The sequence below is a fragment of the Hermetia illucens genome, chromosome 6 (genome assembly GCF_905115235.1).
Source record: "Hermetia illucens chromosome 6, iHerIll2.2.curated.20191125, whole genome shotgun sequence".
Classification (NCBI taxonomy): Eukaryota; Metazoa; Arthropoda; class Insecta; order Diptera; family Stratiomyidae; genus Hermetia; species Hermetia illucens.
In genome coordinates this window covers 25,444,250-25,471,898 of record NC_051854.1, presented here as the reverse complement: position 1 = coordinate 25,471,898, position 27,649 = coordinate 25,444,250, and the positions used below count along the sequence as shown (strand labels likewise).

At 43.0% G+C, this 27,649-nt stretch overlaps 1 protein-coding gene and 2 non-coding genes across 3 annotated transcripts; 2 read left to right on the top strand and 1 right to left on the bottom strand.

The window, feature by feature from the left end:
- Positions 1–1,241: 1,241 nt before the first annotated feature.
- On the top strand, positions 1,242–21,759 carry LOC119659781. The gene is made up of 11 exons (XM_038068047.1): positions 1,242–1,553; positions 6,457–6,663; positions 6,731–6,928; positions 6,986–7,183; positions 7,281–7,464; positions 7,573–7,755; positions 7,979–8,148; positions 20,498–20,636; positions 20,709–20,953; positions 21,076–21,550; positions 21,614–21,759. Exons 1-11 carry the CDS (start codon positions 1,407–1,409, stop codon positions 21,748–21,750), a joined length of 2,283 nt encoding a protein of 760 aa, XP_037923975.1. The 5' UTR covers positions 1,242–1,406; the 3' UTR covers positions 21,751–21,759.
- Positions 8,229–8,310, top strand: Trnal-aag. Its single transcript has one exon. It is a non-coding gene; the product is annotated as a tRNA-Leu (tRNA).
- On the bottom strand, positions 13,553–13,634 carry Trnal-aag. The gene has a single exon. It is a non-coding gene; the product is annotated as a tRNA-Leu (tRNA).
- Positions 21,760–27,649: the final 5,890 nt, after the last annotated feature.

The window sequence follows — 27,649 nt, the reverse complement described above, 5'->3', positions numbered from 1 at the left end:
TGCTCGAATAGTCTGCTACTAATGACGAGGTGGTGGAAGTTGCAGAAATCCAGGCACTTCCCACCATTATCGTTACGGTCGTCAAGATCTTTTTTTTCCATCATATGTCCGAGCAATGTGTTGTCAGAGCCTACTTTGTCATTCAGATCGCCCATCACGATCACAATATCACTTAGGAAGCCTCTCCTAGACTGTGTGTAATTGCTCATAGAAAGCACCCTTCTCCACTATATCAGAAGGCTCCATTGGTCCTTAACCTAGACCAGAATTTTAGAAGTCTGTCAGAAACCGGGTCCCAGGTCAAGAGAATTCGTCCAAACCAACCAGACACCGGACACCACTCGGGTCGTAGCCATGAAGGCAGCCCCTATCCGAAACATTGTTGACATTTTAATAACAATAAAGTTGTAGCCCACAGATTTCTATCCCTTTTAGTCGCCTCTTCTGAAAAACAGGGAGGATTATGAGTCTATTCTTAAGCCCCAACATACAGGGCTCGGCTAGCTCTTGTCAATAAAAGCTCCTGTCTCTCACCCACCCCCAGTCAAAATCCTTGTTGGTAAACCCTTTACACAGCATATTCTTACATATCTTGGTGAATATGATAATCACTTTACGAAGATGATGAAAGGTGTTGCATTTTCGCGGAATTTGCTAACCGGCTTGGAACCCTTGTTATTTCTTGAATAAGGTCAACTTAATTTAACAGCATAAACTCTGATGTATAAGGAATTTTGACCAAAAAGTATATGTATATAAACAAATAACAGGAATTTTCTGCATCAAGGGGATCCTGCAAGTTTTTTTCTTCCTTAACCACTTTCTACCCTAGTAGAAATTTCCAGGATCTCATTATCTTTGCTACAAAGAACTCTTCCATTGCTTCTCTCAAAAATTCCATTGTAGTTAGTCATTGTTATCTACGTAAGGAAACGTTTCCAAGGAAACTCAGCTCTCTTAAGTCAATAAGAGTGGAACCTCCCTAAAAGTAGTTTTAGAGCGAGGTTATTTCGAACACTTTCCCATTGATTATTTTTAGCCGAATATACAACTTGCCGAAATCAGGGTTAAGGGACGTAAATTGAGAAGAAAATATATACGACTACCACCGGAGAAATGTTTCTGCACATACTATATGGAGCAAGGTTACCGTGTTTAGAGGTTGACGATACATAGTCTGCAATACAACGGTCACGTGAATATGCTCGTACTCAGTAGATACTTCCATTTTCGATAGATAAGTCAAGTTCGATACGATTTCATTATCCTTTTGAAAGTCACCATATTGTGAGGATTTAGTTCTTCCCTGGAGAGTTTTGTCATAGTGGGAATAATATCAGAAATTTTTAGGTATTAAAGAAACGTGAATGTGTCAAGTGTTATAGAAAGATGGACTTCCAAAAAAGATGAATAACACCACGCCGAGATGGGTCCCTAAACACAGTGAAGACATCACAAAGTTGTTTGAAAATAGTAAATCCTTGGAGTATGAATTTCGGATACTGTCATGGAAGTTTTCTACCCACATCAATTTAGATTTGATAAATTTTTACGTAAGTAGTTCTCCTGCATTCGATTGTGAAGTGAATTTTGAAAAGAAACTTGTTTTAAGTGCAGTCTTTCGACCCCATTTGGATAATCAATGGAAGTTTCCTGAAGACGAAATAACATTTCGTACAATAACCCAAAATCCCATCAACCCCCCTCTTCCGTAGTGTATTCAATTGATAAACTGAGCTCCTTTTTTGTTTGTCCACTACTAATTCTAAATTATGCACCCATACCGATCCTGCATAAGAAAGCACCCATGACCCTACAGGGAAACTCTACGACTCTGATTGGGTTCGCCAATATTAGATATCTTTTTAAGCGCTGCTTTTATCCTAAAACTTTGCTGGACACATGCTAAACATGTATCTTAAACCATAATGATTAGGTAGAGGACGGAGAGACTATTTCAGACTTACAACCTGGTTTTCTGGACACTCTCCAGTCATCCTCATCAATAGCGTAATAAGCGGTGTCCGGTCTAGGGATTCCTTAGTATGCAACTTCAAGCATCCTGGTTTTGCGTCGAGGTGCATCAATTCGGTATCCCCAGGCGAGGCTACCGACAGCGTCTGCTACATCTTCTGTTCTCTCCAATCACCCCTGCATTTACTTTTTCCAGATTGTCTACTAATATTGCCAGTGCCTACGTCATTCTTAAATTCTATGATTATAAATCCCGTCGGGAGTTTCAGGTACTTGTTGAACACCGGGCGTTGAAGTTCTCTGGGACGTCATCGGAGTCGCATTATGACATCCTATCCTTGTGGTAAACGCATATTAATATCACGAGGTAGTTGGAGTCGCGGCAGGTAACCCTGTGAAATCAATTTTGACCAAATAAGTGGAGGAAGCACTAGCAAGCGCAGCGACACGGTGGTAAGTGAACCTCATTTTGACTCACTACTACATGGGCCCTGGTGTTTGTCCCGCCAATATTTCTAGGGCTGTGGTCTCTTGTGAATAACACTAAGCTTCCTAGCATTTCCTTATGCTTCACCAGTGTTGCACTAGGTTCGCTAATACCATCCCTATTCCGTTTCTCTCCGTTCTCACCCCACCTACCTACCGACTTTGCCGCACTTTTACGTTTTTTCGTCTCCTGCCCTAATATCGAACAACTTAATGTCCCGTATCAGAGCCCAGCTATTTTCGTGGATATTCCTCTCCTAAACGTTCTCCTAGTAAAAGGAATGATGTTCCTGTTTGCTGCCTTTTACATCCATCTTTTACAACAGCGGCATTAATGTCAATCTAGGGACTCCCCAGATTACTTTCCGAATCCCGTGACGAATCTCGACTGACCTCGGTGGTGACCTTCTTAGTTTCGAGCTCTTACGAAAGAGATCCGTTGTGGACCTCATTTCCGTTCCACTATTATCTCTTCTAGTACTAGATGCCAGGTATTTGATAGTCGGCTTTGATACGACCCTATATCCACCGGCTTCCACTTCCATAGTGTTATTTTTCCTGCTGTTCGTTATTAAGACCGCTCCGTTTTCCCCTCAGCCAAAGTTAACCCGACTCTTTCTAGCCAAGATTTTACCTCTCTTACTGTTTCCGTCGCATACACCTCGACATCTTCTGAGTGTTTTTCTGTAACAACCACAACCAGGTTGTCAGCAAAGCCGACAATCGTAGTCTCCTCTGGGACGGGAAGAGCCACCACCCCATTATACATGATATTCCACAACAGGGGACCAAGTACCGATCAGCTGTGACAATGGACTGTTTGGGGCCGTCATCCGTCCTATACAAGAGGGTCCTCTCTGAGAGGTAGTTTTCCACCACATTCGTTAAATGCCCGGGGACACATATGTCAGCCAACGCTCCTTTAATTCTGTTCCAGCTGGCCAAGTTGAATGCGTTTTTGACATCGAGCGCCAACACGGCACAACAGCCGCCAGAAATTAGTGCGCCTCTTACCAGGTTCGCTACCATGCTAATTGCGTCCACCGTAGAGTGGGCGCATCGGAAACCAAACCGACGTTCCGACAAACCATTGCTGGCTCCGACAATGGGTAGGAGTCTGTTGTAGATGATTCTCTCCATCATCTTCCCGGAAGTATCCAGCAGGTAGATAGAACGATACGGCGCTGGGTTTCCAGATGGCTTGCCGGGTTTCGGAAGCAACACCAACTTCTGCTTTTTCCACTGAACAGGGAATATTCTTTCTTTTAGGCACGCCTCGAAAGTGTTAACGAAAGGTCGGGCCTAGTCTTCACTACCAGTTTCAAAACTTGGTTGGGGATACCATCCAAATCGGGGGCCTTGTTGACACTGATCCTACCACATATTTCCCACAGCTCCTCCACAGTTACTGGAGACATTATGCCCCCATTTAGCTGGAAAACCATTTATTTGCCTTCCCCTATTTTCGTAGTGAGGGAACAGAGTGGTAACAGTCTGTTTCAGGAGGCGCGGACAGGTCACCTGGAGTGATCTCCACCGCCTTTTCATTACCACCCTGCAGGCCTCTCCCCAAGGTTTTATGTCAGCATGGTCACGCAGCTGTTTGAAGCAGTTCTTTTTGTTCCTCCGAATGGCTTCGTTTCGGTCGCCACACAGTAGTTTGTTTGCCTACTGGGGAGTCAGCGCTTTCTGGGCATAGTAGCATCGCATGCTTCCGTCATCCATCGAGTAATTTGGAAGGTTTTTTCTCTAGCCGTACCATTCACGGATATGTTGGGTTTGAGCACCGCAGAAAACGTGTCCCCCTCAAAGGCTTTCGCCGTCCAGCCGAGCATATCACCCGGCATTCTGCGAGAACTCTTTTTCGAGCTCGATCGGTCCTTCCCATGCAGATTGCCTGGGGCCGCCGTGTGTATAGTCCTCACTGATATGCCAAGCGACTCTACTAGCTAAAGCGGCACTCGCCTATGGCAGGCTCACTATAGACTCCTTCCCCGGAGAGTGTTCGAGGCCCCAACATTCGCCAGTACCACACCTTGCTCCGCGAATGCTTCGGGGAATACACGTCCCCTCACATTAGTTGTCCCGCTGCTCCATTGAAGAGTCCACACATTAAAATCGCCTGCTATTATGATCGACCAAAATCCTCTTGCAACTAAATTAGAGCGGGAAGCATCTGCTCACACTCGGCAACTGTAGCGCTGAGTGAAGTATAGCACTCTGATGAATCCCTCCTCCGGGTGCTCCATCATTTCCTCGAAGAACTGTTCTCCACAAACTCATAGCACTGCTTGATCTTTGATCCAAATACTACCACCGTGTTTTCGATATGGCTCACTAATTATGGCGACATCGACGTTTTTTTCGCGGACGGTTTGCGAAAGTAGGTCCTGCGTCGCCTTGGTCTTGGTTGAGGTTGATTTGTATCATGGTCGATGGTTGACCCCATCCTTCCCTTTGTACAGTAGGGAATTTGGGTCAGCTCGCAGTCCTTACTGATAAGGCCTTCTAGTCCGCATCTCCTACAATGCTGCGATTTGGACTAGTGCATGCCTTCGCAATGTGACCGAAGCCAAGGCATCTAAACCATCACTTCAACGCCGCCTGCTCCCTAAGACAATATATAACCCAGTCTATTCTGATTCTCCCTGCTGCTAACAGTTTGAGTGCTGTCTCTACTGGTAGGCTGATGATGGCGGTTTGTGTTCATCCGTAGGCTATCCTCAGCGTTTCCACCGCTGGTTCTTGTAGTACGACAAGATCGATCTGGTTCGCCAACGCTTCGTGAACATCCTCCTTTGTGGTGAGTTCGTCTATATCTTTGCATATTATAGTGATATCCGGTCTACTAGCCCTTATGTTGGCTTCCTGTTCTAACGACTTTCCGATTTGGCTCAAAAATTTGTCCGCAGTTACGTCCTTGGATTTAAGCTCCAACATAAGATCTCCCTTCTATGACCGTCTAATTTGGCTGACATTGTTTCCCAAGTCGGTGAATTCGGGATCTGCCTTCATTCTCCTGAGAATGTCAGCATATGACCCTTCACCTCGTTTGGAAATGATAATCACCTCCGATCGTTTCTTCTCCCCGGTTCCACTTTCCTCCAGGCTTCGCTACAATAGATCGTTGACATCACCAGATTTGTTTAGCGATCTAATATTCTAGGACCCGAGAGCATAGTCATTCATTCGTTTGCACGGGCGTTTTCGTGGTATCAATTCTATCGGAGACTGTTCATCCAGTATCTGTACATAAGGTTTATTTTTAGGTGAATGCCATAGCACTCCGAAGCCTCAACCTGAAGCACTAGACCAATTGCTTTAAACCCCCTGCAGAATGGTGGAGTTATCCCAACTAAGCTGAGCGTACAGTTCCACTTCTTTTCTTACTTTTGCCGATCACTGGTTTTCTATGTTATATTAAACCTCCTCCTTCACCTAGGGTTACAGCCAGTATGCTATTTACATAACATAATAGAGTTTTTTTGATCCATCCTGTCCGAGGCTCTTTCGAGGCTTCGTAACATCGGCTTTCCGTGTAGGGTTGTCAACCCTAACCAACCCCCAACCTGGAGGACCAGTTGGTACATTTTGTCCCATTTTTAGGCGCGGGAGACTCGCCTTCATCCTTTTCCGTCTGAGGTGGAGATAGAGTTTGGTAGTAGAGCTGTAGGTGTTGGTTCAGCAGGCGTTTCCCAGGTTTTATGCTCCATCGGGGGTACCAATCCACGTTTTGCCCTGGCACCTATACTACCCTTTGACCCTTTGAGTTTGAGGGATATCGAATTGGTGGACCTCGGCGCAAAACCGGGATGTCTGGAGTTCCTTATTAAGGCAGGCCTAGACCGGATACCGGTTGTTGCGCCGCTGATGATGATGAATAGAGTTTTTGAGAAACTCATGTGAAACCACGACGCAGTTTTTTAGATTCGATTTAACTTTGTCCGAAGTCACTGCTATTTCAGCTAATCTTTCTCATTCTATACGTGCCTACAGGAGTTTCAGCAGTTAATTGAAGATAGTCGAAAATGTTTCACGTTAAGCGAAGAATTCCAACTAAACTTACGCAACCAGATAACATCATCTGCAAGCAAAAAACTTCAGAGGAGTCCATACAAAATTTTACTTCAAACAAAAGCCCATATATTGGCGGAAAACCTAAATCGCAAACATTATCAACTAATTTTCACCATCAACAAAATTGTACGTTACTACCCAGTTCACACGTACAAGAGAGTTCACTGATGAACGCGTTCCGAAATCTTTTCAGATAAAATCGATGCTGGATTATGATCAACAGACTGAAAACCTTCTAGATGCAGCCCTTCTTCTGTGCAGTTTACTAAACGAATCTATCGAATTCACTCTGAAACATGAGAAAAAATCCTATGGAGCTAAAATCTGCAGCAACACCTTTCCGACGCTCCTTTTACAACAGAAAAAAGTTGATATTGGAATTATTTTACAGGCAAGCCATAAAAATAGTTGGAAATTAATTCACTCATAAAATATCTTTTATTCTCAGCTTTTATCAAAAAGGAGGAGCGAACAATGCTGTGTGACCTTGATTTCCTCCTTGTTAACTGCCTGCAAATTAGAGTTAACCCCAGGCGACGCAGAGTCTGATAGTTCCAGTGTAGAAGTACTACGCACGCTGACATCTCACCTAACTCCACCTTCGGATAAAGATGCCCATCAGCATGTAATTGGAATAGATAGTAACGTGAGAAAATTCGTAACATTTTGGATGTCTATACCTAAATGAATAGGAACCCAGCATCGAAACTTATACTTCTAACATTGGCTAAATCTCGTTCCAGGATCCAGATAATATTCGATTTTTTGATAACCTGGTCCATGAACTATCAGAAAAAGATGGAAAGTTGAAAAAAGAGGATCGTCTATCAATTCGTGATGAGCTTCTGGAGAATGTGATACTCGAGGAGGAGAATTTTATTGCTAATATAATTGCTAAATGCTATAAACTATGCCCAAATTCGTTTGGTGAGTACGTGAGCGTTACTAAGTCTTTACAGATCGTTCTATATCGTGCTGAATTCCAAAAAAGATTCTGAACATTTTATCTCCCAAATTTGATGATATTTATTACAGAGTCAACATCAGCTACGCCGGATTTCCAAAAATGGATCAACCGAGGTACAAGATCGCTTTGGACTCAGATCGGAGGCACACTTGACCATGTCATACTTTGGTGGAGTGACGCACCGCTTGCGTGTCGGCCCCCAATTTACGCTAAGCAGTTACGAGATTGGCTTATCTTACTTCAGCCAGACGGTAATTATAGAATTTTTGTCATAATATTTAGCAATGGACTTGAATACATGACTAACAGTAGATAAGCAATAGTTGATGAAGTATCTTTTTATGCTGAAAATGCAGCAAACAGATTACCAATCGTAAAGTCAATCGGAAAAAATGCATTTCAAATTCTACTAAGAATAGGCTTTTATCTAAAATCTGAAATATATTCCTCATACGAAATAAACCCCCTTTCCAGATGCACCAGAGCCAATCTTTTCCACGCTACGAGGCCTCGGCGAGACACTCACAATGCATGTGACGACCACGATGTGGGACACCCAATTTCGGTTGGCTTTGGTCTCATCTTCACTGAGTAACGCAGATACTGTAAATTTGAAGCGCTCGTTTAGCGAGTTGGTATTGGATGTGAGTATCTATAATTAAGTAAATTTGAATTTAAAATTAAACCAAGCGAGCGAAAGATAACGTACGGTGGACAGACATGAGGTAGCGTGGCCGAGCGGTCTAAGGCGCTGGTTTAAGGCACCAGTCTCTTCGGGGGCGTGGGTTCGAATCCCACCGCTGCCATCAATATTTTGGGTCATCCAGGATAGGAATACACAATTTAAACATTTAACAATGTTTAATGTATCTGAATCGGTGGCAGAAGATGTTATTAATTAACAATTTATCTCACTACCAGTATTTGTAAATTTGCGGTTATTAATATGTTGACAAGTTTTTGTTGCCCTGTCTTTTGTTGGAAAAAAAAATGAAAAATTAAAGTGTTAAAATCTTGCTACTAAACAAAAGATATATGTCATTACTAATTTTCAAGAATAACTTATAAATTTAAGATATTTCTGAATTTATTTGATTTATTTAATATACGAAAGGCTCTTTAAACTAACTGGTTTCTGAGATCCCTGTGAGTGTTCTCATTCCAAGGTGTACCGAGTCTCGCTCATTAGACCCTCTCTTACCTTCACTCATTGAACTCGATATAGGATTTTGCATGCCAAAGTGGAGACGAACAACGTTTAACCGACTAAAACCTTAACACAGAATTCAATATACAACCTGAGGATTATCAACTCACTTGTAAACGTTGAGGTCGTCAGGCTACTGTCTATAGATCAGGACGTAAGGTAGGATGGCATCACACTTAGAACATTACTTTGGGGAACTCCTGCATTATATATGAAAGATAATGCAAGGACCATTCGACATCAACAACAGTCTACGACAAGGGAATGCTCTATCATGCGTCCTCTTTAACCTGGCCCTCGAGAAAGTGATCCGTGATGCTGAGGTAAATGCAGGAGCTGCGATCCACCCAACTACTGGCCTATACCGACGATATCGACATCATGGGAAGAACCACCCGAGACGTAAAAACTGCCTTCATCCAGATCGAGCAGGCGGCGTGAGATCTTGGGCTGCACATCAATGAAGGCAAAGCAAAATATATGGTGGCAACGTCAACACCGAAGACGAATCAACCAACAACATCAAACCGCACTGGTCAAACGGGAAGAATAAGGATAGGAAAATACAACTTTGAGACCGTTGACTATTTCTCCTATCTAGGGTCGAAAATCACAACCGGTAACAGCTACGATCATGAAATCCGCGCACGGTTGTTGTCAGCCAACAGAGCCTAGTTCAGCTTACAAAAACTGTTCCGCTCGAAACGTCTCACCATAGGGTCAAAGCTCTTACTGTACAAGACTATGATCTTGCCAGTCCTCATGTACTCCTCGGAGACTTGGGTTCGTAGCAAGAACAATTGCGAACTCTTGGCCGCGTTCGAGAGAAGAATCCTCCGAAAAATTTTTGGCCCCCTATATGAGGATAGACGATTCCGTAGCCTACACAATGACGAAATCTATGAACGATACCATGACCGTTCGGTTGTGGATAAAATCCGGCTCAATAGGTTACGGTGGGCGGGTCACTTAATTGGTATGGATGAGGATGATCCAGCCCGGAAAGTCTATAAGGGCAATATCTATAGTAAAAAAAGAAATCGAGGCAGACCCTGTCTAAGGGGGAGCGATGACGTAGCTCAGGACGCCAGACAACTTTTAGGGATATCGAATTGGTGGACCTCGGCGCAAAACCGGGATGTCTAGGGTTCCTTATTAAGGCAGGCCTAGACCGAAGCTGTATTAGGTAGAAATTCAATTCTCAATACCTTCGCTCAACCCATCTCTCAATACCAATCATGGGTCGCTATCCTGAACTCACCCTTCTCGCCCAGACAGTAGCCGCGTATAGCAGAGTGGACTTCAAAGCCCCTGCGATAAGCTGTCGGCGACTATATTCTGGTCCTCCAATATTAGGCGTCATCCTTGCTAGAAATGAACTAGCGTTTGCTTCCATTTCTTGCGCATAGTCCAGGTGCCCCTTGAAACTCAACTTGGCATCGATCGTTACCTCCAGCTATCTAATGTTCGATTTTTAAACGAGCTAGTTATTACCCACCCAAATTTTGACAGTATTGATTTTCTTACGATTGGTAATAAGGACCGTGTTTTCTTCTGCCAGATCCAGTTTAACCTATCCTAAAGATGTTTTGATTGCATGAATTGTTTCACTTTCATAAACTCCGCAACTACCACCAGCGCCAGATCATCTACAAAACCAATTAACCTTGCCCCCTTTGGCACGCTAAGGCCAAGCAAAGAACACCTGGCGTCGCATATATTTTTTCGGCCCGTCACCTGTCTTTTATCGAACAAACCCGTCCGAAATCAGATAATCAGAGACACCCAGTTTAGTTAAATTGCCCTCAATCAAACGCAGTTGGCCAAATTAAAGGCATTTTTGACCTTTAGCGTCACCACCAGCACTTACCTACAGCCGACGTGCCCCATGCCAAATCGACGACGGATGCTATTGTATCGACTGTAGAACGGGGTCGTCGAAATCCTTGCTGCCATTCCGATAGACCACTCGCCCGCTTCTGCAACATCTTCCCCATAGCGTCTAAAAGGTAGATAGTCTGATATGAAGAGAGTGCATCGGTGGCTTTTGAAGCTTTAGGTTGGGAAGCTGGGAGGGAAACACTCCATTCACCATGCACGAGTCACGATTTCAGCAGTGAACTTCAGGGCTTCGGTAATTATCTCATCCAATTCTGGAGCCTAATTGTCCCCAATTCAACCACACATCTTTTATAGTTCCTCCTCGGTCATCCCGGGAACTGTTGGCACAGGTCCACTTTCTTCGTGCTCTGGGGAAAGAGCAATTTTTTTTAACAAAAATCGCGAGTGCATCATTTGTGGTGATATTTTCCCACAAATTTTGTCCATTACAACCTTGTAGGAAGCGCCCCATTGGTTCGTATTAGCCACAAGACAAAGCTACCTGTAGTAAATCCGTTATTTTCCATTTCTTTTCTCCGTCTGCATATGTTCTGGCTTTCTTCTTTTCCCTTGGCAAGATCTTTTAAAAGATCGCTGGGCTCTTGGAGCGAAAGGTCTCAGTTCAAATGCAACTGATGGCAAAGGAATTTGTTATCGTGACTAGATTTCGGATCCCAGTCGACCCAGCTGTGAATGAGTACCTGAGTCAAATCATAGTAATAATCTCCGGCTAGCACAATGCTGATCCGTGCATTGTAAAGCTCAGTTATCCTCCGGCATAACCGACTCACCTTTTCCAGTGCCATTCCCTTCTGGTGGTCACTGTGGGTGTAATTCCCACTTAACCGCCAAACCATTCCTCTCGCCAACAAGATGTTGAGATAATACAATATACGGCTCTGCGAAGGTTTCGAGTAAAATTTGACCCTGGTTTTCGTCAATCGGCTTCCCCAGTCCAAGGCCCACGCGTTGAAATCGCCAGCAATAATTTTAGGGCTGTGTTTTGTATCGTGCAGCACCAAGTTGTCCAGCATCTCCTCATATTGGGCTATTGTTGCACTACGAGGGGCATAACATCTGTAGATTTGGACGCAGTTGGCTTTTGCCCTTACAAAGCGGGTTCCCGGTAATGCTTTTTTTTTGAATGGTTTGCCTTTCGTATGCCCACATAGTTGCGTCTCTAGATTAGTCTTTCTTCCACGTAGCACTATCTTAATTTTGATAAGGTTCGCAGATTACCACCACGTCCACATTCGACTCTCGAATGATTTGCGAGATCAGGTCTTGAGGTGTCTCGCAATGGTTGAAGTTGATTTGTATCAATCTCATTTAGCTTTAAAATTTAGTTCCCTCTTATATGCCGGACACCTGCCACCATCTGCAACGTACCGGTCGTCCACTTCCTCTTTACTTTTGCACAACATGCATTGTGGATCTCCAGTACAATCTTTCGTTAGACGGTCCTCTTCCCTACACTGCCCGCATTTCCTTAACCTACATTCATGCATGCTGTTGCAAAGTGCCGGTAATCCAGACATCTGAAAAATCACTTAAGAGATACTTGCTTCCTAGGTTGGATACGACCCAACCTATTCTTACGTTGCCCGCGGTAATCAGTTTACCCGCTGATTCTACCAGCAAATTAATAATAACAGTCTGCGTACCACGATATGTCTTCTTCATTTCCTTCATCGCACTCTATTCTATTCCGCTAAGGCTAAATTGTTCCCTTAGCGCAACATAAATATCCTCCGGTGATATAACCTCGTCTAGTTTCTTGCACTCAGTTACTATCTCTTGCTTTCGAGCTTTTACTTCTGCCTGCTCACCTAGTAATTTTTCTATCTGACCAGGAAAGCTACCCGCTAACTTCTTGCTAGATTTATTTAACTCCTACATCAGATGCTCTTTCTGCGCTCGCCTAATACGATTCACACTGCCCAAGCCTGTCAATCCATGATCTGCTTTCACTTTTCGAAAGATAAGTTGCATAAGACATATCTTTTCTTTGATGTTATGAATATTTCCTTTTCTCTGTTTGCCCATTCTCAGATTTCTTCGGTGAAAAAGCGTTTTTCTTCTACATAACGACGAAAGCGATACCACAACCCTCTGGTTGTGGACAAAATCCGGCTCAATAGGTTACGGTGGGCGGGTCACTTAATTGGTATGGATGAGGATGATCCAGCCCGGAAAGTCTATAAGGGTAATATCTATGGTAGAAAAAGAAGACGAGGGAGACCCTGCCTGAGATGGAGCGATGGCGTAGGTCAGGACGCCAGGCAGTTTTTAGGGATATCAAATTGGTGGACTTCGGCCCAAAACCGGGATGTCTGGAGTTCCTTATTAAGGCAGACCTAGACCGGATACCGGTTATTGCGCCGTTGATGATTATGATGATTTGATAGTAAAACTGTAAGGGCGTAGGTGTTACAAGCATTTTATTTAGAAACTATTGTCCTATTGGCACGAGATTCGGTGGAAACAGTCTGAAAAACCTTTCCACCGAATATACCCACTGGTGAAAGATTAGCAGCTTCTGAAACAGATCTTAATTTCGGCAACAATTGCCAAAGAGATGGGTGAAAGGTTACTAAGTAAACACTTAAGATTAGGTAGAACTCATTCTCAGAATCCACCCAACTGAAATATCCGAAAGCAAACCAAAAATTTGAGTTTAAAAGTTCAACAATATAGACCAATACGGAGTGCAATCCTAGAAAGTTTAGTATAAATCCTACTGCTACTAACAAAAGGTATTATATATTAAGGAAAACTTGTATTTTCTGCCTGAATCTGATGCTCTGTAAAGTATCTAAAGTGGCGTTTACTTATCCATTCGGGTATATAGATAATGATCCAAGATAACTTTCTATCTAACAATTTTTCAAATGGTTCGCTATTATCACAGCGCAAAGCAGCGAAGCTACGAAACCTCGATATTGCCCGGCAAAAATAGATGGCAGCGGTGGGATTCGAACCCACGCCCCCGAAGAGACTGGTGCCTTAAACCAGCGCCTTAGACCGCTCGGCCACGCTACCCACGGAGACAATTGGAACTAATCAATGTTTTTAAATAAATTTATTAATAGCCAAAAATTTATTTTTCTCTTTCCAAATTATATTCATACTGAATTTTTTACTATAAATAAAAAAAACCTTAACTTTTTATCTAACTCAAAAAACCGATAAAAGTTAAACACTCCTGTTATCAAAGATGTACTATTCGTAGGTCCAGATAGTTCGCCATAAAAGCTTGAAAACGACTCGCACTAAGATTGAAAACAAATACTGTGAGCCATATTTGCATAATTCCCTTTACAAGATACTGAACAAGTAGAAACATATCTTAAGATATATGGCAATAAATTAACATATTTTATGTACATTATAGCCAGTAGCGAGAAAACTCTGTCCTCGTTGGGAAACGTGCATAGTGAAAAAGTTGGCCAAAATATAGTTCATTTCGCGTGTTCCATTTTACTTCTTTTTTAATTATATTTCCCATGTACCTTATTGTTTACATACTATTCACCAAATCTATGAGAATCTTCTAAGAATTTTCATCTAAATTCGTAAGCAGAAGTCATAACGTTTATCTTAAAATTAATATATGTAAATTTATATTAGTTTGACTTCCAACTTTTCTGGTTTTGTGTTCAGTTTTTACGGATTTTTGAAAACAAAATTTGATTACAATCTGTGCTCTATCTATCTATTTGCCAAACGTACTCATATGTACTTTTTTCGTTTCGGTGGAACTTACTGACATGAAATTTAGTAAGAAAGTTCAAACCAAATGCATCGGGTGATACCATTCAACGTTAAGCTTATAGTCCGAAGACCGGCTGTATCTTATGTAGCAAAGGCAGAAGTTGCATTTGCCTCTACCCTAGAATCAATCCTGAAACGCGTCATGAGTAGGAATTCCCATGGATAGGGAAAACCGCCTAGTATTTCTGGAATAAACCGGCCGAAGCTGAAATATTTTTTTGCCCTGAGTCCGCCATTCACATCCATCCACTTCGGTCACGCTGCTACTTCTTCTCTTGCCTTGTGAATTGGGGCTTAAGAATACACTCAAAATCTTCCCTGCTTGTCCTAAGAAGCGACTAAAAGCTATAGAAATGTATGGGCTAGCAACCTGAAAATTTTGAAACTTTATTGCTACCGAAACGTCTACACCACCTCGGACAGAGACTGACTGTACGACTATGACCTTTGGCTATAGAAAACGGACTGTGACTAGTTTCTGGAATGGTCCCATGTTCCCTGACAACGATAAATAAGGTCCTCAGAATGCTCGCTTCGTCCAACTCGAGCGGGAAATTCAAAGATATAAGCTGGACATTCTGGCCTAAGCGAAGTAAGATGGTGCAACTGTGGAGGGTACTTCTTTCCCTACTTTCGCACTAATGGCACTGTGCTTTTGTACTGTGGTCGCTTGCGTTTCCTTGCGTGTCGCGTTCGGAATGGAGAGTTGCGACACCCTAAGTTTGACATCGACCGTTTATATGATCCAGCTCTTGCACGACATTGAAGGACCGGTATTGCTGATTGAACGGCAAATACACTGTGTAACTCACCTGAGAATATCGGTGAGCATTGGGCCGCTATCAAAAATGCTCTTTTCTCGGTCGCTGCACAGTTGGTCGGCCACGTCCCGAAGGAGCGAAGGCTGGTTTCCGCTCCGAATCCTCCTGCAACCCCCTACCGATCATTTTGGTGCGCGGAGTTTACATCTCCGCTTCATCTTCACCGATATTGAGAAAGCTTTCGATAGGGTGAAGAGGTGCATCTGAAGTGCTCTACGTAGGAAGGGAATTCCAGAGAAACTAATAGTCATTATCAAAGCGGCTTATGATGACGCAAAATATCACGTGCTGCACCGAGATAAAATCTCGAAGGATTCCGATTGTCCGGAGGACGTGGAAGAATTCAGTGGCATCTATCCTCACACACTTCAACTATACTGATAACATCTGTTTGGTTCGGTGGTACCGAACTGGATGTTGCCTGACGCATTGACAGCACTACATCCGCTTTCGCTGTCTTGTATAAAATCCGGAAATGCAGTTATCTCAACACCAAGATCAAGCTGAGTCGGTTTGGTGTTAGTGTTTTTTCTGTGTTGCTATATGGGAGTAGCACACGGAAAGTCAACCCCAATGTTATTCAAAACCTCCGAGCCTTCGTGAGCACCTGCCTGCGCCATATCATCGGAACACACTGGCCTGATAATATCTCGAACGAAGAACTTGGTCGGCACACAAACCTGGTACTTGTGAGCACTGTGACCAGAAGCCAAAAGTGGCAGGGGTCACATTTTAAGGAGGGGTAATAATTGCATTGCAAGATACGCTATGCAGAAGAACTCACTCTCCCAAGATAGCCGACGAGTGGATCGTCCCAAGGGTGCTTGGTGTAGAACAGTGGAGAAGTAGTGCAGGCGCCTCAGGAAGTCATGAGGGGAGCTGAACCACCTTATAACCCCGAACAATGGTACAGAAGTGTGGTTAACGACTCCCATATATTGTTTAAATTATCATTGTATGGTAGTCCAGTGAAGAAAAAAAGTTGTATATGTATTCAGTACAGAAGGGTAACCCATGGAAAAAAATTGTACGGGGAATGCCAAGGATTGCGGTTGGGTTTTGCCCGGCAATCATATAAAATCTTGGTCTACACATCGAAACCTATAATTTGAGATATGGCTGCCGCACATGTACTACTGGCAGGATTATTCTATTATTATTAACAAAGTTATAGTAGGTCAAAATTGATTTGCGTAAATTTGCTACACCCTAAGACCGTATTTCTGCTTAAAATATCATTCATTAAAGCGAATAGTGTAACTTGCTCTGTCTAAATGGAGACAAGCATCCAAATGTTAATATGAAATAACCTAGGCGCCGCGAAAACTCTGGTTCCGAAGAAGTCGTTCCTTTTTCTTACAACCAACGGGCTTAATCTCGCCACAAAGATGACATCTGCGGTATCTCGGTCTTTGACGAAGACCAATTTATTACTTGACCTGTTTCCTATTGTCCTCAATTGATTTTCCACCACTCTCCACCACAGCTTTGGGGAAATTATATGCCAAATTTATGTCCCGGCAGTCCCTATAGCCAGATGTACCACCTTCATTCTTATACTAAATGCCATATGCTCAGGCTGGTTTTATTTATTACTTTATAGAGGAAAACCTTGTATTTCAGGTTCTCTTTTAGTATTCGGTTTATTACCTAATAAAAGTTTTTGGGCTTTGAGACCATCAACGAAAGTAAAAGTATTTTAGCTTTGACGAATACTTCCTTTGCCAAAACTGTGGTATATATACGTTCTCAAGGTTTTATGTGACATCATGGGGCGAAGTTTATTTACTTTAAATAGATCTCCTTTCTTCTATCCGCGGTGTACGTAACCACATCTTCATAACCTTTTCCGCTTCTCGTAATTTACCCTGGAATGTTACGACTATAGAGTTGATTGCATCCCAAAGTTCCCGGCATGCTAGGATTCTTTGCACACAAATTTTCGATGATTGCATTTCATCTAGCGTTTCCTCTAGGTTTTAGAATATGCACTGGATCCTGCGGGATAATTAGGCGAGGTGTTAATTCATTCATTTAACCCTAAACCCTCATGACTAGTGAGAAACTGAGTGAGGCTATAATTCATCTCACCAGGCCTTTTCTCCTGTCATTCCTCGATGATAGGGATCAACCTATGTACTCAGCGACCCTTTTCTGGGTGATCCCATCACTATTGCCATCTATGTATAGATCTCTATTTTTCGTTTTTATTTCACCTCCTGATGTTACATATGTCGCATCCTCTGAGGCAGCCCTGAAAGCAGAACACAAACTGGGACTGCATACAGATTGATAGAGTTCACCACCCTAGCTATAAGCAATCTAGAAGTATACCATGACGCCCCTATATTCGGCATGACTTTTACTAGAGTCATAATCGTGGTGAAAGCGTTTCCGCAAAAATACTCTATGTGCTACTTAAAGTTGAGTTTTACATCTATTATCACTCCCAAGTATTTGATGGCCAGCTTGGAAGTGATGATATGATTTCCACTCTTATACATGCGTTATTTCTCTTACATCGCTTAGTAATAAGGTCCGTTTCCATCTTTTTCTTCACAAGTGCCAGTTCAGTGCTATCCAACTAGTTATTTCAGTATCTTCAACATCCTTGGCGAACACAACAAGTGCTATGTTGTCAGCGTAAGTCATCACCGTTGCCTGCTCGGGAACCGAGAGATTAAGTACAACGTTGTACATAATGTTCCACAATAGTGAGCTCAGCACGAAGCCCTGTGAGTCACCCGCGGAGGCAATGTACTCTTGGGGTACGTCGTTGGTGTAATTCCAGAGCGTCCACTCTCGCATGTAACTATAGAAGCGAGATAAGCGAGGACACCAATCGTCACCAAGAACTTCTATATAAACCGTTCGGAATCACTACCACGCAATATTTGCTAGTACCACCCTTTCTGTGAATTGCATTCTCGGTCACACTAGTAACCAATTTGATGGCATTAATGGTTGATCTGGCTTTATTGTCGATTTGACGCTAACCAGTTCACTTTCAGATATCGCTGGGGGTATAGTCCTCGCTAACGTGCCAGGATATACCACGCATGCATCAGTACAGGGCTGACAAAGGTCAGATTTACGATTGACGTAGATCCACCTTCCGGAGGGCGTTTACATTACCTTCGTTGCCCAGAATTATATCTAACTGGGTAAAGGGATTTAATAGACTTCGATCCTTTGCGTTAATCTCTTTGCTTCCCCATTCGAGAGCCCACTCATTAAAATCACCGGCAACCACTTTTGAATTTCGTCTCCTTGTGTCGCAAACAACGTTTTCTAACATCTCTTCAAACTCAAACAATGTGAGGCTGGGTAGATCGCAGCACTGTACACGTTCTTATATTCCTTCTTTATATCATGCAGTCTTTAGGTCGCCTCTCCGTTTGTCCCAAGTGTAAGAATGCAGATCGGGAGAAGCAAACTTTAATATGAGTAAATATTAGTTCGAAAATAAGTTCGATCTGTAAAGAAGATACAGAATAGGTTACGAGGAGGAGTACGCTTTTTTGGAGATTTGAAATAGGTTAGTAAGAATAATGGCCGCTCTGAAAGCCCAATTAGGGCTGTGGTGTGGAATTTTATTGCCACAAACTCATACAACCGTGGCCGCTGTGACAAGAGCAAAGGGAACAGAATCTGGCCGATTCAGATCTTAAAAGCTAGTACGTAGCGTTTATAAAGGATAGCAGCTCCCTCACTGTACAATCGGAGATCTATTTGAAGTTCTCAAAGAATTATTTCCCGAGTATCCCCATCCTGCGTATGCAGTTACTCCTGAGACTCTGCAGTCCTGCCTTCCTCTCTCTGGACCACTATATCAGACACATTGAAGCGTACAGTGCTGTCAGGATATGTTGATTTTAGAAAACAAAGCCCTACGTCCATAGCAACATTCTAGATGATGGTTTGAGTTGTTGATGCGAGGGTTTTCTGAGATCTCTAGATTCCCGGTCATAGGAACGTAAGGGGAAATGAGCGGACTGGCCGGCTGGCCAAACGGGTCGTTGGGCACAGTTTGTGTCTCACTAGTTACTATCGAACGCGAAATCTACTCGCACTACTCGCACCCACTGACAGCGGCTAACCACTTGCTCCTAATCGTCTATAACAAGACTTGATCGCAAGAGTTTTTCGACCAGACGGGTCCAACTGCATATAAGATTACGGCGCAAAGCACAGGCCTGTAGAGACCATGCCGCCACACTCGGCATACCCTGCAATCGACATTGCCAAAGCTACGGAAAGGAAGGGAGAATCCTCAGGCACTTCCTTTGCGATTGCATAGCTCTATCTAGAGCCAGGTTGCGAACACTAGGTAGACCATTCTTTGAGTTTTATATTTCATCACCCATATTATTTCTTCCCGTTATCGGTGATGCCAGTCCTCATGTATTCCTCGGAAACTTGGGTTCTTAGCAAGAAAAATTGCGAACTCTTGGCCGCGTTCGAGAGAAGAATCCTCCGAAGAATTTTTGGCCCCCTGCATGAGGATGGACGATTCCGTAGCCTACACAATGACGAAATCTATGAGCGATACCATGACCGTCAAGTTTTGGATATAATCCGGTTCAATAGGTTACGGTGGGCGGGTCACTTAATCCAAATGGATGAAGATGATCTCACCCGGAAAGTCTATAAGGGCAATATCTATGGTAGAAAATGAAGACGAGGCAGACCCTGCCTAAGATGGAGCGATGGCGTAGGCCAGCTTTTAGGGATATCGAATTGGTGGCCTCGGCGCAAAACCGGGATGTCTGGAGTTCCTTATTAAGGCAGGCCTAAACCAAATACCGGTTGTTGTGCCGTTGATGATGATGATGTTATCGGTGATGGCCCTGATACTGCTTTCTCCACCTTGACTAAGCCAATGGCCAAAAGCGGACTGAAAATAAACACCAAAAGGGTCGAGCACTGAAGGCGATGTTCAAAAACATTGCTATGTACGTTTAACGTAGGAACACAGTAATTACGCCACCATGCTACCATAAGGTTCTAAATGCAAGGTACTTTCAATAGACTCTTTATAGAGTCTGTCTCGGGAAGTTTGACATATAACGTTCAGCACTTTTTAACCGGAATGCATTTGTTACAACAACATTGGTATTTAAGCAAACTGCAAGCCTAACAATAGCTTACATCGCCCATACACTTTTTTTTTAATTCGGAAAGAAAGGCCCCGAAAAAGCCAATGTCCATACAGATTGAAAAATTTGACAAGATTTAATCAAGATGTTGAAAATAATCTTAAATTTGGCAATTATCTGTTTATCTTTTTATTTACTTTCTACCATTTAGGCTGTGGGGACATCAACTGGAACACTTTGGTGTGACCTGCTTAATACTCTTACCAACCTGTGTAACAGCTGTGATCAAAATGGTACAATCCCCAATCAATTACCCATAGTAGAGCAAATACCTATATTACATAGATTAGGTAAAGCCAAAATATTTTAAAATAATTGCTTTATATCCTCCAAAATGATACTCCAACAAACATCCCTCGTAGATCATTCCATCCATTGTATGCGACTCTGGGCTCTTTCTAAGGCCAAGCACTTCTGCTCTGAGTGGAATATGGACATGTTCTTCAAAGTTGCCCACAATGATATTGGAAATTGCTTGGACAATCTGCATTATCTGAGAGTTCCAGAGCTGGTTCCTGCTGATCCCTTGGAAGTTTTGATTGAAGTATGCGTGAAACTAAGGGCGAAGCTTGTATCGGAAATCAAGGCTAATATTTTCAAACTGAAGGTGAGTAATAAGCAAATAGTTTAAAACAATGTCCAGAGATCCTCATTTTCCCCAAATTCCTAATTTAACAAATTTCATAAACTTCATTCTTGTCCATAATATCGTTTTCACCATTTTTCCAGACCACTTGTGCCGAATGCATCGAAATCCTCTCAACGACATGCCAAACTTACACCCTTGCAACCTTAAGCCTCTGCTTTCCACCAGCGAAAGTTTGGCAAAGTGATACCATCCACGAGGTCCCCGGCGACTATGTTGATTTCTTCATGAAGCAAATCTACCTTCCAATATTGGAAGCAACTCGTGATGCAGAAATTTTAAGTTTGACCTTAAAAATCATCTGTGAAGCCTTGCTCGATCACATCTATTCAAAAAAGGTGAAATTCAGTAAAAGCGGTGCATTGAATTTGCTTAAAGATTTCGATGGAGTCTCAAAGTGGATCACTGAATGTAAAGCGGTATCTCCTGAGCACCTGGATAAACTAGCAAAACATGAGGTGCTAAGAATGTGTGAAGGTGTCGGACGAATTTTGTTACGAAAACCAGACGAGGCTGTTCCAATCTTACAATCCCCCAAGTACAAGAAGCGGGATGAAGGTGAGATTTATCTTTTTATGTTTACACCAGATTTGAAAAACAAACCTTTGTTTGTGTTTGCAGACGCAGATCCTGAAGAAAAGGCGAAACTACCACCAGAAATGTTTGTACCCAATCAAAAACGATGGTTAGAGCTACGAGCGAAAAACAGGAGATCCTTTAAATGTTTTTGTGCTTGTAATGATGTAGTTGAAAAATGAATACGAATGAAGCCCTCAATTTGTAATTTTCATGACGGTTGATGCTTCGACCGTTTACAAATCCATGACAAGAAATTCATACTAACATCGCAATAACTATGTACCCTACCCTGGGGTTCACATTGAAGAATTTCGCTTTAAAGAAAGAAAACTTGCGATAGCATAGTGCTACGCATCAACCAAAAAGTTAGACCCAGAAAAGCTCCTTAAAAGTAACATTGTAATGGTATTCTGGTTTCAGACAAAATAATGACGAGAAAGTGATAAAAGGACACGGTTATCACAACTGGATCGATACGAAAATATACGAATGCGAATACGAATACTGTTCGACTGGAAAGGTGAGTTGAATCCAGATGATCATCAAATCTACTGCATGCGCTCTTATCTTACACTTGGAGTATTATCTTGTTCAGCGGAACGGCAGGAATAGAGGGTACAAATGGGGACAGGTCGAAAAAGAGTTTGGAATACGTAATGAAGTCAGTTGTCGAGAAAATATATTTAACCAAATTGTTCCAATAGTTGTAGCCCTTGGGGTAACTTTTTCAGAAAACTCCTTAATTTTCATGGATCCCTATATACGCTATCTAATTATTGATGAATGCCCCTTCCGGGCACGATTAAGTTCGCGTGGTCCGAAGGTGTCTGTAGATTTTCTTTCAAACCAATTTTTAAACCGAACAACACCAAGCAAATTGAACAAATTATTCTACAAATTAAATGCATATTAACACCCCCTTCCGAAGAGTATCCACCTTAAAGCGCTAGGTGGAAGAGGTTCCTTGGGAAGCTTGGAGGATTTTGCAGCAAGTGGTAATCAAACTCCACATGAAAGCGGCAATTCCCCTTCGAAAGCTGAATGGCTTCGGGGTTAAAATGTAACCGATAAATCTGCTACTCTGAATATCATGTTCCCTAACTAGGTTTAATTCTATTAATTGGCTCTGCCGAGATCGGCACTTCCCTTACTTTCTCCCCAAATGAGAAGGGACATTGGCAACTCACAGTAATACTAGAAATAAACAAAAACAGTAACAAAATTTCAATCTAAACGATCACGGCCTGAGCGGAGAGCCAATTGATAATCCAACCAATAATTCTATTGATAAAGAAACTAAAGAGAAGTTAATCCGATACATAGCGTCGGAAGCCAACCCTCAAGCGAAAACGAAGCCCCACTGACAACATAGTAGGCATGATAGTTTTAATGACTCTAAGTATATACCTGTCGGTCAAAACTCACTTCTAGATAGTACCTTCCGTATTGACGGCAGCTTCGATGGAGATGCTTCTAGAAATTACTGGGCTTCCAGTTATCATTTTCGCATTATTTTGCTTCCAATTTTAATCTGGGTCTCCTTTGTGAACTATTTCTAGTCTTAACTCAATCATCAATTTTTGCGATTCTTCCCTCGTATCATCTTTTTACGTGTCCAGCTCAACTTAAGTGCATATATGTTCTAATATACAGAGCACCTGTTATTTGTATAATCTAGTATTTTGGTTTCTTCTTAACTATTCTTCTGACAAGCGTGTGATAGAGCATGACCTTGATTCTTCTGCTGGCGTCGTTAAATTTCACACTTTATCCGTCGCAAGAGCGATATTTTGTGTACAACTTTCATTCTTTTCGTACACAACTCAATTCATTGTTGTTGGTTCACTGAAATGTGCTCTTTCCAAGTCTTCCCGAGAAGCCTATCTTCCCCTTCTACTGTTCACCGCCATATGCTTCTCCGGCGACCCTGGGATAGTAAATTTCAGTGCATGGTATAGTCAGCATTGGATTTTCCCGCCTTTCTCAAAATGTTAATATATTTAATTGCATATATCGATATTTCGGAAATCAGTTGCTCCCTTGCTCAGTGCTTATAATCTAAATTGAAAAGGTCCTGGCTTCTATGTTTATTTATCAAATTGTCCGGATACCTAATTTGCCAAGTAATTTGCTGGGGTAGATGGAAAACGGTGAGGGAGCCCAAGTCTGGAGATTTCTCGCGGTCCGGAATAGAAATTTCAATGGTAAAGGGCCCGAACAATTTTTACCACAGACCCATTTCATTTTCACCCCGAGCCGCGTTTTTCCGCATAACTTTAAGCCCGGGCCCAAATTTTCATGGTCACGAAGTCCATGTCTTATCACTCTTGTGAATCTAATCAAGTTCAAGCGATCGATGTTGTCGGATACCTGTTCCAACATTTCTCCAGTATCTCGATCAATCGTTGACTTTCCATTTTGCAATCCTCCTTGAGGATTTCTTACGATTATTTTTGACAATACATTGGAACATGTACACAACAACGATACGCCTCTATAATATAGTTATCGCAGGAAAGTTTGCCACAATTTTTATAAATTGGGTGATGTAATTAAAAGAGGAGAAGATATGGTTTGGTACAAGGGCAGAGGCAACTCATCAGACGCTGCCTTATCTCTGCCCTGGACGCAGCGTGACCGAAGCGGTTCGCAGATGTATGGTAATATGCTCCTTTTTATAACTTGCAAAAACAAAATGGGTGCGAATTATATCGAACACTTCAGACTTGGCTGGAGCTAGAAAAAGAAATTTTTGTTTAGGGGTTGAGAAGTCCTAAACCCACATCCACTTTATGTTGGACCGGACCAAATGGACATGAATTTACTTCCACTCTTTTTGGTTCACAGACTCATCGTTTACGTACGAAGCCGTACCTCCTCTTTTACTTTCTGAACTTTCGGTGGTAAATCCAAAACGAGGAGTCCGTGGACCAAAAAAAGTAGAGGTAAGTTGCTCTCCATTTGGTCCGATCCGACATCAAGTGGATGCGGACTTAGGACTCCTCAATCCCTAAACAAATTTTTTTTTGCGTAATGTAAGTTACAATTAAAACCCTTATTCTGGTGCCCAGATTAACTGGATGACTCGTGTTTTGATGCCAGGCATATCATCGAAGGTCGAGCTTCTGAGATCCAGCCAGGAAATAATGACCATCGAAAGCATTACAGTCGGTACCACTATGCTGAAACCAACAACAGAAACCTTCAGGAGCGGGGCGGCAGGCGGACTAACAGCTTCCAACCTAGAAAACATTGTCGTTGAACGTAACGAAGCAAAAAACAAGGGCCGTAAGAATGTCGGCTATTAGCGAAGAAGCGTAGGTCCACTAGAGACCTGCCTAACGACCAATAACACAGTCACCCATATTCTGAGTAAGATTACGAAGAATAAGCAGGCCGGTACTATCAACAAGCGGGATGAAAAAGACCTCGCTAAATACCACGCAGTTGTCAAATAATACAGCAACAAATCCTTGGGAAACCAACGAAAGTCCAAATCTACCGCGCAACCAATCTCAAGAAGACGTTGAGCAAGAAAACCACAAGAGCAGAGTCTGCAAAGGTTTGTTTGCCAAGCAACCTTTGCAAACAGTGTAGCAGCCTCGACCGAACAACGAGGCACGCACTGTGAAACCCTTCAGCGACGTGGCCAGGCATCACTTATGAATAGCGCTACCGGTTGGTAACTCTGCTAACGAAAAACTGGCGATGAAGGTGTGGACTAGCGTTTAGGTCAAACTGTCGGAGATAGTCATCAAGCATCTATTGGAAAACAAGGAGGGGCAGCAACGTCTGGTAGGATGTAAATCTCAAAGTTTCTCCATACGACGAGATTCCAAGGAGATCGGACGTCCGCATCTGTTTGCCGAAGATCCGCATGGATAAAGACAAGCTTATCCAATCCCTGCACCTTCAAGGCGCCCATGAAACGATGGATGGTGATCAAGAAGGAGGAACCCTTCCCTGGGAGTGATCAGCCAACCTATTCTACTCCGCAGGAATGAGGAGTGTCTAAAGACATTGGAAAGGTGAACTACAAATTGCGATTCGGAGTCAGGAACGTAAAGACCCTGGCGGACTCCATTTTGATCCTCAAAATCCTCTGAGATTTTGCCTCGGTGCAGCACGTGGCATTTTGCGCTATCATATGTTGCCCTGATAATAGCTATTAGTTTCTCCGGAATGTCCCTTCTGTGTATAGCACTCCAGATACACTCTCTATTCACGCTATCGAAAGCTTTCTCGAAATCGATGGAGAGTAGGTGCACCGAAGATCTAAACTCCGCGTACTGTTCCAAAATGATCCGTAGGGCGTTGATGTGGTCAATGCAGGAGAATCCGGAGCAGAAACCAGCCTGCTCTCTGCCATTTCGTCCACAGGAGGATGAAACTTACCCGATGTAATACGATTAAGAATCATGGTAAAGTGTTCTTTCCACCTTTCCAGCTGTTCATCATCGTGGATAAGAAATCAACCGTTGACGTCCTTTACAAGACGATGGAAAGATTTATGACCACATGCAAGCTCTTTAGTGATGTGCTATTCACTTCTGGATCATACAAGCGATGTTGAATTTGGGAGGTCGCAGCTCCCCAAACTTGCGAGAAGTGGGGGACGCAAAAGGCAAGCGCACGTTGACGACCATCAGATCCTCTTGTTACGCACATCCAGGAGACATCTCCTAAATATACTTCTGATGGCGAAGTCGTCAATCTGATTGCTCGTACGGCGTCGGTCAGTTGAAATCCAACTGGCAGGCTCTGTGTTTGCACAATGTGCCACCAATGGCGAGGCGGTGAAAGTTGGAATTCCACAAACCTGCCACCATTATCGTTCCGGTCACCAACACCGTGTCTCCCCATCACTTGTCCGACCACGGTCTTGTAGGAGCCCACCTTGGCATTCAGATCACCCATCACGGCCACATTGTCACCTTTAAGAAACCTTCCCTGAACTACCTGTGATAGCTTGTAGAAAGCACCCTTCTCCACTATATCGGAAGTCTCCCTTGGTGCATAGCATTGTACAATTGTGATGCTCCTTAACCTGAACTGGAATCTTGCAATCAGAAATCTGTTAGAAATCGGTTCTCAGGTCAAGAGCGCGCCTTGCGGTAGTCATCAGAAGTAACACGCCATCGATTTTGCGTCTGCTACCACTTAGCTTTCCAGAGTACAAAAGTACATTGTCGCAAAACGAGAGGAGTATTCTCCAAAGTTCTAACATTTTACTACGATTAGGTCCAGAATGTCCAATTTGTATCGTTGGCAGTCCCGTTCAAGTGTGAGAAAGCGGCCATTCTGTGGACACTCGCTACCGCTGTCGAGGAGCGTGCGAACATTCCAAACATCAATCGTAGTCGATTTTCGATAGCTAAAGATCGTAGCTGTGATGTCAGTCCCTAACCGATGCACTGTTGACGTTTCGATAGCAGTAAAGTTTCAAAATTTCCAGGTTGCTAGTTCACAAATTTCTATCCCTTTTAGTCTAACGACAAGTAGGGAAGCCTTTGAGTGTATTTTTAAGCCCCAACTCACAGGTCTTTAAAATCTCATGCCACGAAAATACAGCAAAAAGCGACCGTCATTGGAAGAGGAGGTTTTCAACTTCTGCGTACTGAGAGCCGACAAGGCCTGCCTGAAATAGTACAAGTCAGCCACGGAGATTACAGGAAACGGCACTGGTTGGGCTATATCCTGGTGAAAGCACCAGCAAGTCTGCGAAACTCAGTATGGAGCTAAGGAATATAAGAGCTCATCCTCTCTTAGAAAGTCGGAAGGCTCCTGGACGGAATCTTCTGGTGATGCCCAGGAGTAACTAGACCATACGCATTTCCTTGGAGAGTATGCAGCTCCAATGGTGTGAGATTATCGAATCGGTAGATATATCTCTAGGTACAGTAAGCATAATGCCAGCCATGCTCAGAAGCAGGAAGAATGGGTTACTGTATTTCGTTCGAAAACGTACCGCACCCCTGGAGACATGCGCGCATGGTTTTCATATCAAACGCGAACAGGCCATATGTCCGCGAAGCACTTTGGAACAATCGTGAAGACCCTAGAGCGTAACATATCCAT

What these genes read in the sequence shown, in the direction of transcription:
- LOC119659781 (XM_038068047.1), top strand. Translation starts at nt 1,407, where the DNA reads ATGAATAACACCACGCCGAGATGGGTCCCTAAACACAGTGAAGACATC. An exon ending in TAGATTTGATAAATTTTTAC is followed by an intron (nt 1,554 to 6,456) that starts GTAAGTAGTTCT and finishes ACGTGCCTACAG; the next exon opens with GAGTTTCAGCAGTTAATTGA. An exon ending in CTAATATTTTCAAACTGAAG is followed by an intron (nt 20,954 to 21,075) that starts GTGAGTAATAAG and finishes CCATTTTTCCAG; the next exon opens with ACCACTTGTGCCGAATGCAT.